Source organism: Pseudophryne corroboree, chromosome 3 (assembly GCF_028390025.1).
Source record: "Pseudophryne corroboree isolate aPseCor3 chromosome 3, aPseCor3.hap2, whole genome shotgun sequence".
NCBI classification, from domain to species: Eukaryota; Metazoa; Chordata; class Amphibia; order Anura; family Myobatrachidae; genus Pseudophryne; species Pseudophryne corroboree.
In genome coordinates this window covers 22,859,210-22,873,918 of record NC_086446.1, presented here as the reverse complement: position 1 = coordinate 22,873,918, position 14,709 = coordinate 22,859,210, and the positions used below count along the sequence as shown (strand labels likewise).

Sequence of the window (14,709 nt, the reverse complement as noted above, 5' to 3'; positions counted from 1 at the left end):
ACATTCGCTAAAAATATTACAATGAAAAATTGAACAACCAATAGAAAGGACAATGTAATCGCCAATTAGCCACAGGGACTGGCCCCATGGCCCAGAGTCCAATGGGGTACGGTAGCAAGTGGGCTAACCAGGATACAAACAACAATCACAAAGTAGTAAGGGTACATCAAATCCGTGAAGAACTGGTGTGAACAATGATAGCAAACATCCCATAATGAAAACATGGAAAATGTAAAAAGAGAAAAAAAAACTGACAAGGCATAATGGGGTTAATTCCAAGTTGATCGCAGCAGGAACTCTGTTAGCAATTGGGCAAAACCATGTGCACTGCAGGGGAGGCAGATGTAACATGTGCAGAGAGAGTTAGATTTGGGCGTGGTGTGTTCAATCTGCAAATTAATTTGCAGTGTAAAAATAAAGCATCCAGTATTTACCCTGCACAGAAATAAAATAACCCACCCAAATCTAATTCTTTCTGCAAATGTTATATCTGCCACACCTGCAGTGCACATGGTTTTGCCCAACTGCTAAAAACATTCCTGCTGCGATCAACTTGGAATTACCCCCAATGTGCATTGAGAAACCTGAAATCAGCAGCGCATTCATGCCCTGCAATATTCTGTCCATGGCTTTAGTGAACGGGAGGAGGGGAACATGAAGAATTGTAAACCTGAATAAACTCCAGGAAATAAGAGCAACGATGGGCCAATAAACCGATTACAGGATCAGGTGGTGGAAATGGAAGTACAAGGCTCACCAAAACTGGAAAAATTGAATAACCAAGGTGTTGGGTAGGTGAACCTCAGGTTCCTGAAATCACTCGGGCTAGAGGAGAGGACTGAGCATTTTGTTTCTGGTTGCCAACCGGAGTCCAACAGGCATGTGGAGCAGGGAGAGTGGACGGTCTAGATGATGGAACAGCTGAATCCTTTCAGCAAGGAGAGGTTTGACAACACTCAAGGCCAAGCAAAAGGTATCCAAATCATCCGGGAACTGGAGGATATCCTGATGACCTTCATGTGAGTCTTGAATGCTCATCGGGAAGCCCCAACAAAATCGAATGCCTTTGTTCTTCAAGTCGTCTGTCAAAGGTTTTAGGAGACGACGTTGGAGCGTATGCCAGGAGAGGTCAGGAAACATATGTATAACTGAACCATTAAATTCCAGGCGGTCAAGCTTCCTCGCTTTGATGAGGCTCTCTTCCTTAATGTGGTAGTAATGAAGGTGACAGATAATGTATCTAGGGGCTTCTGTTGGGAGACCATTCGGGCGGAGGGTTCGATGGGCCCGATCGAAAAAGTGTAGTTTTGTCCAGTTCCACTGTCAGGACTTAATTGAAAACCGAGGTGAGAGCGTCCACGATGCCCGAACTCTGTATATCTTCTGGGACTCATCAATCCTGTAACTTATTCCGTCTGCCCCTATTATCAAGGTCATCTTGCCGTTGCTGGATGTCCTGAGCTTGCAGAAGGACAGTGTTATGGAGGGCCCGATGTGAGGTGTCTAGGTCTCTGAGATGTTCTTCAACATCAGTAACCCGATGTACCATTTGGGAAAGGTCAGCCTGAAGGGCCGAAATTTCAGACTTGACCGTCTCCCGCAGTTTGTGTTTAAGGCCCTGGAATTTCCGTTTTGTCGAGAGATCCTTCTTGGGAGGGAGCGTGAGACAATAAGTCAGACATAGTGACGTGTGGGTTACTAGCCATGATCGGTGATGTAGAGGAAGCCATGGACTCCACGTCTGCAGGAGAGGGGGAAGAGGAAGGGGATCGAGGGGGATCCTCTACATCGGATTCTATTTGCAGGCAGAGATCTAAGTTAGATTGCAAAATCCACTAGCTGCAGGAGTCAGCCTACCTCTCTTGGTTTTCCCCATCAGCTAAGCAACTGCCTAGAATGAACATGGTGGGGGGGGGGGGGGGGGGAGTGAGGATAGTAGAGGTAGTGCCCCATGGGAGTAGTCAGCAGGGAATGTGCATGCCTTGTCATCTGAGATCCAGATGGTCATGGTCAGGCAGGTGGGATTAGACCAGTGCACGTGGGGCAGCCACAGGGCTAATAATGCAGGGCTTATGATGCAGGTATAAACAATGAGCAGTGCAGGAATTCACTCGCAAAGGGCTCCGGAAAAGCAACAAAGCGGCAGCTTCCCAGAGACACACCTACTCCCCCAAACAATGCCCCGGTAGTGACTAAAGCATATCAGAGGGAGGGAGTGCTACCAATACAGCCCCCCTACACCCACGGCACACACTGCAGTATCCATTGCAGACTTGAAGGAGGGGGCCAGTTCTGCCAGCAGGGAGAGGCCACTACAGTGCCAGCCTGGGAGACAGAGAAGCCATTCAGTATGCGGCAGGGAGCCGAGGATGGCAGTGAAGAGACCGGGACTTCCAGTCATGGTTAGCAGGAAGCGCCGCGTCAGCTCACAGCCTCACACTCACCCACCAACGATGCCGGGCAGCAGGTAACAGGAGCAAGGAGTGGCAGGGACGTATGCTGGATGATGTGCTGCAGCTGGGACCACATGCAGGGGAGCCAGTCCAGGAACTCCAGCCACCTCGGAATGGCTTCACGGATCTCCACAGCAATACAGTCCCCGGCTTCAGGAGTGGGGAGGCCACAACCTGCAAGGGCCCAGGCGGGACCCTCCGGCTCTTTGGTCTTGATCCCCGGCATCCACCCAGGTACAGGAGAGGTCGGGGAGCTCAGGGCAGACACGTCTTGCTGCTTGCCTGTCAGGCCATACCCCTCACCTCAAGTCTTTTTGAATATGCCACAACAGGTTTGGTACACCTATCTTTGGGCAGTTTCGCCCATTCCTCTTTGCAGCACCTCTCAAGCTCCATCAGGTTGGATGGGAAGCATCGGTGCACAGCCATTTTCAGATCTCTACAGAGATGTTCAATCGTATTCAAGTCTGGGCTCTGGCTGGGCCACTCAATGACACTCATAGATTTGTCCTGAAGCCACTCTTAATATCTTGGCTATGTGCTTAGGGTCGCTGTCCAGCTGAAAGATTAACAGTTGCCCCAGTCTGAGGTCAAGAGCACTCTGGAGCATGTTTTCATCCAGGATGTCTCTGTATATTGCTGCATTCATCTATCCCCCTATCCTGACTAGTCTCCCAGTGTTATGATCTATGTACTCGAGGCCCAAGAGACAGGGTGGCAACGGATGAGCTCCGAAAACAGAAATGTGATGCCGCAGTTCAAACTGAGATTTGCAGTAACCCCTTAAGGGAAACCCTGACTCCGTTGTCCTTCCCTAGTGGTCGTTTAATGCCTGTGAGACTATGGTTTCTTGGGCCCAGGGCAGCCACGTTTGAACGGGCGGATTAGGTCTGCCGAACTCCGATGCCCCCCGGTTTTAGGAGGTGACAAGGCATTAACCGAGACAGAGAGATTACAAGGGGAAAACTAAGACAGACGCGAAAGGGGAAACTACAGAAAAAAATAAACTAATTCATGCGGCTGCCAAGAGAAAACCGTAACCAACGTAATGCTGCCCAAATGCCAAATAAGAATCTGTCGTAGTTCGGTAAGGACAACAGTGGCGGAACCTCCGCAGAAAGCTCAAATGGCAAGAAGATTAGAATTGTACGGCTTCAGCCGTAAGGTTCGGCAGCGCCGCTACTCACGATACCAGAGAAGGTGCACAAAGAAGCAACAGGACCACAAGGCTGAAGATTCAGGGTCACTAGACTGGAAGGCTGGAACAAATTACCAGGACAAGGCTCCGGAAACCGGGACACAGGAACGAACTGGCTGAAAGCAGGAACACTCCAGAAGCAGGATACAAGCTCCACAGGAAGCTATCATCGGCGAGGCTGCAATGTGCTGGCTCCCATAAAAAGGCCCTGCTGGCAAATCACAGGAGAGCCAGCAAGTCCAGCCCCCAGACCCTAACTGCCCAGCTGTTATGTGGCGGGCTGAACGCGGCGTCCCGGCTGCTTTATAACAGCCGTCACTGCAGTGCAGGGCGGCCGCTCGGCATCTCCGGTTGCTGTGCAACCGGCCGGGGACAGGGAGTCAGCGGCGGAAGTGACGTGCCGGCCCCGTTACCTAGTAGCGGCCGGGCACCGGTGTGACCTGCCCAGTTCCTGCAACTGAAAAACATCCCCACAGAATGATGCTGCCACCACCATGCTTCACTGTAGGGATGGTATTGGCCTGGTGATGAGCGGTGCCTGGTTTCCTCCAAACATGATGCCTGGCATTCACGCAAAAGAGTTCAATCTTTGTCTCATTAGACCAGTTAATTTTGTTTCTCATGGTCTGAGAGTCCATCAGGTGCATTTTAGCAAACTCCAGGTGGGCTACCATGTTCTTTTTACTAAGGAGTTGCTTTTGTCTGGCCACTCTACCATACAGGCCTGATTGGTGAATTGCTGCAGAGATGGTTGTCCTTCTGGAAGGTTCTCCTCTCTCCACAAAGGAATGCTGTAGCTCTGACAGTAACCATGGGGTTCTTGGTCTCCTCCCTGACTAGGGCCCTTCTCCACTGATTGCTCAGTTTAGGCTGCCAACCAGCTCTAGGAAGAGTCCTCGTGGTTCCGAACTTCTTCCATTTATGGATGATCATTTGGACCTTCAAAGCAGCAGATATTTTTCTGTACCCTTCCCCAGATTTGTGCCTTGAGACAGTCCTGTCTCGGAGGTCTACAGACAATTCCTTTGACATCATGCTTGGTTTGTGCTCAGACTTGCACTGTCAAGTTTGGGACCCTATATAGACAGATGTGTGCCTTTCCAAATCATGTCCACTCAACTGAAATTACCACAGGTGGACTCCAATTAAGCTGTAGGAATATCTCAAGGATGATTAGTGGAAACAGGATGCACCTGAGCTCAATTCTGGGCTTCACAGCAAAGGCTGTGAATACTTCTGTACATGCGAGTTCCTAGGTTTTTATTTTTAATAAATTAGCAAAAATCTCAAAAATATTTTTCACATCATTATGGGATATTGTGAGGGGAAAAAATTACTCATTCTAGTTTGGAATAAGGCTGTGACATAACAAAATGTGGAAAAAGTGAAGCGCTGTGAATACTTTCCGGATGCACTGTATGTGTGACATGGAGAAAGGGTTTCCCAATCCACAACATATTGCACTATACAAACCACACTCCTTGTCTGCTGTATCTTTCATTTGTTTCTACCCACCGAGAACTACTTTGTGGTTTGCGAGTCACCATTTATCCACCATTCCAATACAACAAAAAAGTTGGATTTTACCAGTTTCCATAATAAAATCTGTTTTTAAAAATGATAATGTGTTTTATCTGTTCACGTGTTAGACTGAAATGCTACAAAACAACAATGTGGTCTGTTATTAGTGTGGAGAGTGGGGCCAATATCTAACAGAATAATTGTCTAGTGTGTACCCATGGTATACTCTCCCATGGGTCACTAGTGACATCCCCCGTTGGCCCTGCTGTATGCACTTGCCACATGTAGGGTCCCGGCAGCAGTGATGTTGGGCTGGGTACCGATCGTTTAGTGCAGTGGTTCTCAAACTCGGTCCTCAGGACCCCACACAGTGCATGTTTTGCAGGTCACCCAGCAGGTGCACAGGTATACTCATTACTCACTGACACATTTTAAAAGGTCCACAGGTGGAGATAATTATCTCTCTTGTGATTCTGTGAGGGGACCTGGAAAGCATGCACTGTGTGGGGTCCTGAGGACCGAATTTGAGAACCTGTGGTTTAGTGTGTACTCAGCTTTTGTATCCCCCGAGTGATCTACTCCAGTCTTACAGGACATCCATTCCAATTGTCTGCAGATGGTTAACTTACATTGTTCAAATACTGTGTGACAGGAGCTGTGCTACAACCCTATTTTGTATCAGCTCATAGAAATGCTTTACTACTGTGTGAAATCTGATGTCTAAAAAGATCTGATTTCTGTGTAAAACATTTCCCACACTCAGGGCATAGAAATGGTTTCTCACCTGTGTGACGTCTCTGATGTAAAACTAAAAAGTTGATTTATGTGTGAAACATTTCCCTCACTCAGAGCATGGAAATGGTTTCTCACCTGTGTGACTTCTCTGATGTCCAAAAAGATGTGATTTCCGTTTAAAACATTTCCCACACTCAGGACATGGAAATAGTTTTCCTTCTGTGTGACTTCTCTGATGTCTAAGTAGAGCGGATTTCTGTGTAAAACATTTCCCACACTCAGAGCATGGAAATGGTTTCTCACCTGTGTGGAGTCTCTGATGTTTAACAAGAACTGATTTGCGTGTAAAACATTTCCCACACTCCGAGCATGGAAATGGTTTCTCACCTGTGTGACTTCTCTGATGTTTAACAAGATCAGATTTGTGTGTAAAACATTTCCCACACTCCAAGCATGGAAATGGTTTCTCACCTGTGTGAATTCTTTGATGATTAACAAGTTTTGCTTTAGTTGTAAAACATTTTCCACACTCAGAACATGGAAATGGTTTCTCACCTGTGTGAATTCTTTGATGATGAACAAGTTTTGATTTAGTTGTAAAACATTTTCCACACTCAGAACATGGAAATGGTTTCTCACCTGTGTGACTTCTCTGATGTGTAATTAGCATTGGTTTCTGTGTAAAACATTTTCCACACTCAGGACATGGAAATGGTTTTTCTCCTGTGTGACTTCTCTGATGTGTAACTATAGCTGATTTCTGTGTAAAACATTTCCCACACGCCGTGCATGGAAATGGTTTCTCACCTGTGTGGAGTCTCTGATGATTAACAAGAACTGATTTGTGTGTAAAACATTTCCCACACTCAGTACATGGAAATGGTTTTTCTCCTGTGTGACTTCTCTGATGTGTAACTAGAGCTGATTTCTGTGTAAAACATTTCCCACAATCCGAGCATGGAAATGGTTTCTCACCTGTGTGATGTCTCTGATGTATAATTAAAGTTGATTTATGTGGGAAACATTTCCCACACTCAGAGCATGGAAATGGTTTGTCTCCTGTGTGACTTCTCTGATGTGCAACTAGTTTTGATTTCTTTGTGAAACATTTCCCACACTCGGAACAGGGAAATACTTTATCAGGTGTATGAGCTGCACGATGTGCAACAAAATCTGAGGTATCAGGAGACCAGTCCTCGCAGTTAGAGGGATCAGATGATATATCTGCGCTGAGAGGTACTGGATGTATATTTAGCATAACGGGGCTGTCTCCTGGAGAATCCTGTTTGATGTTCTCTTCTGTTTTAGTATCTACTGACAAGATGAGATATCCCTCCAAGGCATTCCTGCTTGTGCCTCCATCTGCTGGAGATAAAATATACAGTTATGGTAAGAACTTACCGTTGATAATGGTATTTCTCCTATGTCCACAGGTATCCACAAGATAACATTGGGATATGCCGGAGCGACAGCTGAAATGGCACCAAATAGTCACAAGCTTTGTTGACTCCCAGGATGCATCGGCACCTCCATATAATCCCGCCCACTGACTCAGTCAAATCAGTTTTCACAGCAATTAGGCAGGAGTATCATGTAGACCCTTATTCAGGCGATAAGAACACACATGCACACCCTTCCATACAAGAGGGAAGAGGTTTAGTGATTGTCAAGATCCCCAAATCAGGGTGTCAGGGTGGGATCCCTGTGGACATAGGAGAAATCCCGTTATCAACTGTAAGTTCTTACCATAACTATATATTTCTCCGGCTGGGTCCACAGGTTATCCACAGGATAACATTGGGATTCCTAAAGCCATTATTAGTGGTGGGGACGCTCCTGATTAGCCAGGAGAACCTTTCGCCTGAAATCTGCGTCATGAGAGGCAAAAGTATCCAAGGCATAATGTCTAATGAATGTGTTAATGGAAGACCATGTGGCTGCCCTACAAATCTGTTATGCTGAAGCACCATGCTGTGCTGCCCATGAAGGACCTACCCTACGTGTAGAGTGTGCAGAGACATTAGCCAGAACAGGGAGATCAGCACTAGAATATGCTTCTGAAATGGTCATTCAAAGCCATCTTGCTAGCGTCTGTTTAGTAGCAGGCCATCCTCTTTTGTGAAATCCGTAAAGAATGAAGAGAGAATCTGTCTTTCTGATGGCACTAGTACGATCCACGTAAATTCTTAATGCATCCAGCGACGCTTCTCTCGCAGACAGTCCCGATACCTGAAAAGCTGGGACTACAATCTCTTCGTACAAGTGAAACTTTGCGACCATCTTCGGAAGATAACCAGATCTAGTTCTGAGAACTGCTTTATCTGGATAAAAGATCAGAAAAGGAGATTTACACGACAGTGCCCCTAAATCTGACACTCTTCTAGCTGACGCCATTGTCAGTAGAAAAAGAACTTTAGCTGTTAACCATTTAAGATCTGCTCTCTTAAGTGGTTCAAATGGAGCCCCCTGAAGGAATTTAAGAATCAGATTTAAATCCCAGGGTACTGCAGGAGAAACAAACGGTGGTTGAATGTGCAACATTCCCTGAAAAAAATTATGCACATCCTGTAGGTTAGCAATCTTTTCCTGAAACCATACAGTTAATTCTGATACTTGAACTCTCAAGGAAGCCACCTTTAAACACTTCTCCATTCCTGCTTGGAGAAAATCCAAAATCCTGGATACTTTAAAAGATCTTGGATCCATACCTCTTTCACTACACCAAATGAATATAGGCTTGCCATATTCGATGATAAATACGAGCTGAAGAAGGCTTTCTTGCTTTAAGCATGATTTGAATTACCTGTTGTGAAAAACCTCTTGATTTTATGATAGAGGTTTCAACCGCCACAACGTCAAAGACAGCCGTTCCAGATGGCTGTGACAACAAGGCCCCTGCATTAGTAGATCTGGACGTTGAGGAAGCAGAATTGGAGCTTCCACGGACATCCTTAGCAGATCTATATACCAATGCCTTCTGGGCCAAGCTGGAGCTATTAGAATTATGGCTCCCTTTGCTTGCTTTACTTTCCTCACTACACTGGGTAACAGGGAGATTGGAGGAAACAGATATGCCAGATGAAATTCCCATTTTACGGACAGTGCATCTACAAGGATCGCCCCGGGATCCTTTGTTCTCGACCCGTATGCTGGAACTTTGTTGTTCCAACGTGACGCCATGAGATCTATCTCTGGCCGACCCCATCTGTCTACTAGAGTTTGAAATACCTCCAGGTGTAAGGCCCATTCGGTCTCCTAAATGGCGTGCCGACTGAGAAAATCCGCTTCCCAGTTCAGCACTCCCGGTACAAACACTGTGGACAATGCCGGAAGATGAAGTTCTGCCCACCTTAGTATGTGAGTTACTTCTTCCATCAGTCCTTTGCTGTGAGTTCCTCCCTGATGGTTGAGGTACGCTACTGCTTTTACATTGTCTGAACGGATCTGGACTGGCCTTCCTCGCAGAATGTCCTTTGCCTGAACTAGAGCCATATATATGGCCCTTATTTCCAACAAATTTATTGGCAGGCAACTTTCCCTTGTGGTCCATTTTCTCTGGAACCAAACATTTTTCGAACACTGCCCCCCCAGCCCTGAAGACTGGCATCCGTTGTCAGTACTTGCCAATCTGCTATCCAAAAGGGTCTCCCCTTGTCTAGATGGTCCATCTGTAGCCACCAAGCTAGTGACCTTTTTACGCTTACAGGAAGCTTTATCATCTGTCTCTTTATTGTCTGATGTCTTCCATCCCATCTGGTTAGAAGGGTGTAGTATACCGATGCCGGGATCCTGGCGGGGAGGGGCGAGTGTAGCAAGCCCCTTGCGGGCTCGCCATGCTGCGGTCGCCACGGGTTCTATTCCCACTCTATGGGTGTCGTGGACATCCACGAGTGGAAATAGCCCCTGTTGGTCGGCATGCCAACCATCGGGATAGTAACCCGTCGGGCCGGTGGAGGAGGTCATGTGACTGTCGGTCAGCTGACCGGCAGTCACATGAATACCACCCGGTTAGAATGAGGTGCTGTAAGGGTCTGGAGTGGAATTGTGCATATTCCACCATGTCGAATGTTCACACCATCAGACCCATCAGTCGCATTGCTGCATGGACTGAAACTGTCTGACTGTGCAACAATTCCTGAGTCATTACCTGTACCTTGGAGATCTTCTTCTCCAGTAAGATAATCCTTTGTAGACTTGAATCCAATATGGCCCCGAAGTGAACCATCCATTGTGATGGATTCAGGGACGACTTCTCCCAATTTGTGAGCCATCCGTGTCTTTGTAGACAAGCTATTGTCTGTTGGAGATGGCCCAAGAGTAACTCCTGGGATTGAGCCAGGATTAACAGATCGTCTAGGTATGGAAAAATTCTTATTCCCTGCTTGCGGAGATAAGCTGCCATAACCACCATAATCTTGGTAAATAACCTGGGGGCTGTTGCTAGCCCAAAGGGCAAAGCCTGGAACTGATAATGCTGCTGGAGGATGGCAAACCTGAGGTAACACTGATGTGACCGTGCTATGGGCATATGCAGGTAAGCATCCTGTACATCCAGAGATACCATGTAGTCTCCTGGTTCCATGGAGAATACTATGGAGCGTAACGTCTCCATATGAAACTTTGGAACCCAAATGTACTCGTTTAACCTTTGGAGGTTGAGAATTGGTGGAATGATCCATTTGGCTTCTGGATCAAAAACAGGTTTGAGTAAAACCCCCGTCCCTTTGTGTCAGGGGTACCGGGATAATTACCCCAGACTGAAGCAATTTCTGAACTACTTCCTGCAAAGCCCTGACCTTCAACTCTATATGAGATGGGCTGGTGCAAAAGAACCCTTGAAGAGGCTGCTTCCTGAAAGGGAAACCATAACCGAGATACCACCTTCTGCACCCAAGCATCTGTCGTCAAATGTGTGCAAAGTGAAGGAGTCGGCCCCCAACCCTGGAATCCTCCAGGCGGAGGCCCGTACCCTCAAACTGATGGATTCTGCTTTGGTTTGGAAGCTGTCCGTCTACTGGCCCACTGCTTCTTGCCCCTAGCTGATTTATTGTACTGGGGTTGGTTAGTCTCAACCTTTCCTTTAGATCTACTTTGCCATCGAAACAGCCGAAATTTTGCTCTCCCGGTTTAGGGGCATAGCTAGCTGGAAACGTAACTTTCTTGGATTCAGTTCCGACTCCAGGATATCTGTCAATTGCTTTTCGAACAGAATATTCCCAGTGAAAGGCAACGCTTCAAGAGCTTTTTTGGATTCTGCATCCACTATCCAAGTACGTAGCCAAACTGCTCTACGAGCGGCTACCATTAAGGCTGATGCTTTAGAAGCAATCATACCCATATCAATTGCTGCTTCTTCCAAATATTGTGCAGCTTGTTTTATATAGCCTAGACTCCTGCTCCCTGGTATGTATGTAGAGGCCACACTCTAATTCCTCCGCCCATTCTACCACTGCTTTCGCCATCCAGGCTGAAGCCATAGCTGGCCTTACCACAGCCCCTGAGAGAGAAAAAATATTTTTCAAGAAACCATCTACTTTTCTATCTGTGACATCATCCAGTGAGGTAGATGGTAATGGTAAAGCAGACTTACGCACAAGTCGTACAACATGTGCATCTACCTTAGGAGGAACCTCCCTTCTGAACAGTCCCCAGCTAGAAAAGGATAATAAGAATCCCATTTCTTCGGAATCTTATACTTTTTATTAGGAGTAGCCCACGGTCCTTCCATATTTTCCGTCAGATCCTCTGACTTCGGAAACTCAGTCTTAACCGATTTTGGATGTTTAAACTTAGGTGCCTTAGATTTTGACACTGCTTTGGCTGGTTCCTCCAGACACATAATAGCTTTCATGGCATCAATGAGCTCAGCTATATCCTCTGTGCTGAAACCCTCCGACTGGTCATCATATGGGGTATATGAATACACTGTATCCTCATCTGTTGTATCATCTTGTGTAGTGTGTAACATGGATGTATCTACCCTGGTATTAATAGCTTGCCAACTTGTAGAAGCTGTTGGCATCAAACCATGAGGAGGGAGCTGCATGTATGGGTTAATAGTGTAACCTATTCCTGGGGGTGGAACTGCAGGTGTTAATCTGTCCGCTATTGTAGACAAAGTCTGTGCGAACATACCCCATGGTGGCTCTACTGGTTGCTGCACTAGGGCCTGCTTTTTAGTTTGCTTATACGCAAAACAGTTAGCACATAACCTCTCATAAGCAACACACTGGGTTATTTCATCCATAATCTCTATCTTACAAGATAAGCATGTTAAGGGTGTAGGAGCCCCTGATAAAAGTGTCCTCGTCACTTCTGCCACTCATAGACATGGTAAATAATCCGTCTTACAAAAACTACACTCTCTGTGACTGAAAATCACCTATATGTATATAGAAGTGATATCAATCTGACCACAATCCGAGCACCTGAATTGAGGATCAGAAACAATGCTGACAAACATATAAAAGTCAGCAATCACACTAGCAGTCAGTCATGTTAATTATTAGACACTGTCATATGAGAATATAATCAACCACAGAATATTTTTCTTGTATGTAGGATTACAATTACTGCACTTCTATTTTTTAAACAGCTATTACCACAAGTTTTTCAGACATGTAATGCAGAAAATAACAGTACTGTACAGGTCTCATATGCATTGTGTACCAAAATTAACTATTCATACTAACAAGTAGAAAGAATCTTAGTACTGTATAACCCTTACTCAGTAGAGTGGGATACAGGGAGACTCACCCCACTTCCAGAATCAATCAATACTACTGGTGTACACTGCCGCTCCGGTAACTGATGAGAGACACAAACGCTCCATAACGGACCAAGACGCTCAGTGAACGATGAGTGTATGCAGACGCTCCTGTCTGCGACCCGGTCTCGGCGGCAACTCTAGTGTACACAATTGCAACGTCTAAGCTGCGTCCGAATACCCTTGTGGCAGCGTCTGAGACGGAAGTGAGGTCATCCGTTCATGGACGGGAGACGCACTGGTCATGAACTGGGCGGAGCGGCGACCAGGAGAGCGTCTGACTCCCCCTGCTGACACAAACCACAAGAATCGCGGCCTCAGCCTAGTCCGGGCACCTATGATCCCTGCAGCATAGTGCTGTTGCACTTAAGAGTGGCGGCGCGTCAGCCACTGTTTGGTAGTCTCCTCCAATACAGTGCGGCTGTGTCCGAAATTCATCTAGTAAGTGGAATCGATGCCTTACCTTCTCCCAATGCTCCGGCCACAGCCTGGTAACGTCTGCTGGACCTGCTAAAACATGCGACACAGACGCCCGTCGAGACAGCACTAATACCCGAGCGTAAGCGTTGTTGCCACCCCGGTGGTGAGTTGTTGGAGCGACTCTTTCCAGCATGCGTTTAAGACGCTGTTAGGAAAGATCACTCAAAACTTAGTAAGACTATAAAAATAAAATATCAAAAGCTTAGGGCTGCCTTAACAGCAGCCCTGTGACCATGGTCCAGCTCCTGCCGCACAAAACAAAAAGATAAGAATTTACTCACCGGTAATTCTATTTCTCGTAGTCCGTAGTGGATGCTGGGTACTACGTAAGGACCATGGGGTATAGACGGGCTCCGCAGGAGACTGGGCACTCTTAAAAGAAAGATTAGGTACTATATCTGGTGTGCACTGGCTCCTCCCTCTATGCCCCTCCTCCAGACCTCAGTTAGGGAAACTGTGCCCGGAAGAGCTGACATTACTAGGAAAGGATTTGGAATCCAGGGTAAGACTCATACCAGCCACACCAATCACACCATACAACTTGTGATAACCATACCCAGTTAACAGTATGAACAACAACTGAGCCTCATTCAACAGATGGCTCATAACAATAACCCTTTAGTTAGGCAATAACTATATACAAGTATTGCAGACAATCCGCACTTGGGACGGGCTCCCAGCATCCACTACGGACTACGAGAAATAGAATTACCGATGAGTAAATTCTTATTTTCTCTGACGTCCTAGTGGATGCTGGGTACTCCGTAAGGACCATGGGGGTTATACCAAAGCTCCCAAACGGGCGGGAGAGTGCAGATGACTCTGCAGCACCAAATGAGCAAACTCAAGGTCCTCCTCAGCCAGGGTATCAAACTTGTAGAATTTTGCAAAAGTGTTTGAACCCGACTGTCAGGAATCGACTTACCAGGCTGGCATCCGTCCGCCGCTGCGGACTCCGTCCTGGCTCCCTGCGGTCACCTGTCACCTATGCCCCTGCCATGGGTCATCATTTGGACCCTGGGGGTACTCCTGAGCCAGCAGGCGTGTGCGCGCCGCGTCCCCGCTAGGCCGCGGCGTGGGCGCCGCCATGACAGTCTCCAAACAAGCTAGTATGCTGCGGCCAATCCGGTGCGTGGCCGCACCCACTTTCCTTTCCTCCATCCAATCCCTGCACACCATGGGGTATATAGGAGGCTACAGTTTCACCTCACAGGCATCCTGGACTTTGTGTCATTCTGACAACCTGCATGAAAGGATCAGCTCCTGTCTCTCCTGAGTTCCTGGTTTCCTGCTAAAGAACTTATACTCCTGGTGATTCTGCATTGCTCCCGTGGAACTTCAAGGCTCAGCAATACCAGCAACCTGCATTGGGCTTCACACTCATCACCACCTTGTGTGCTTCAGCCTGCAGTTGAAGACTAAACTCCAGGTGTGTTCATTTCCTCCACCTGTGACACAGCTTGCTGCTGCCAGTGCCTCATCACCTGCACTGTGAGTTGGTCTCCTGCTTATGCAAAGGTTTGCCATTTCCATCACTGCCTTAGTTCTCTGTTTTA

At 47.0% G+C, this 14,709-nt stretch overlaps 1 protein-coding gene across 1 annotated transcript in view; it reads right to left on the bottom strand.

The window, feature by feature from the left end:
* LOC135057085 (uncharacterized) overlaps window positions 1-14,709 on the bottom strand; it is a 653,135-nt gene that overhangs the window by 96,536 nt on the left and 541,890 nt on the right. Inside the window, 2 exon segments of the mRNA XM_063962984.1 lie at window positions 5,873-5,984; window positions 5,987-7,272. Of these exon segments, the coding sequence (XP_063819054.1) occupies window positions 5,873-5,984; window positions 5,987-7,272 (1,398 nt within the window).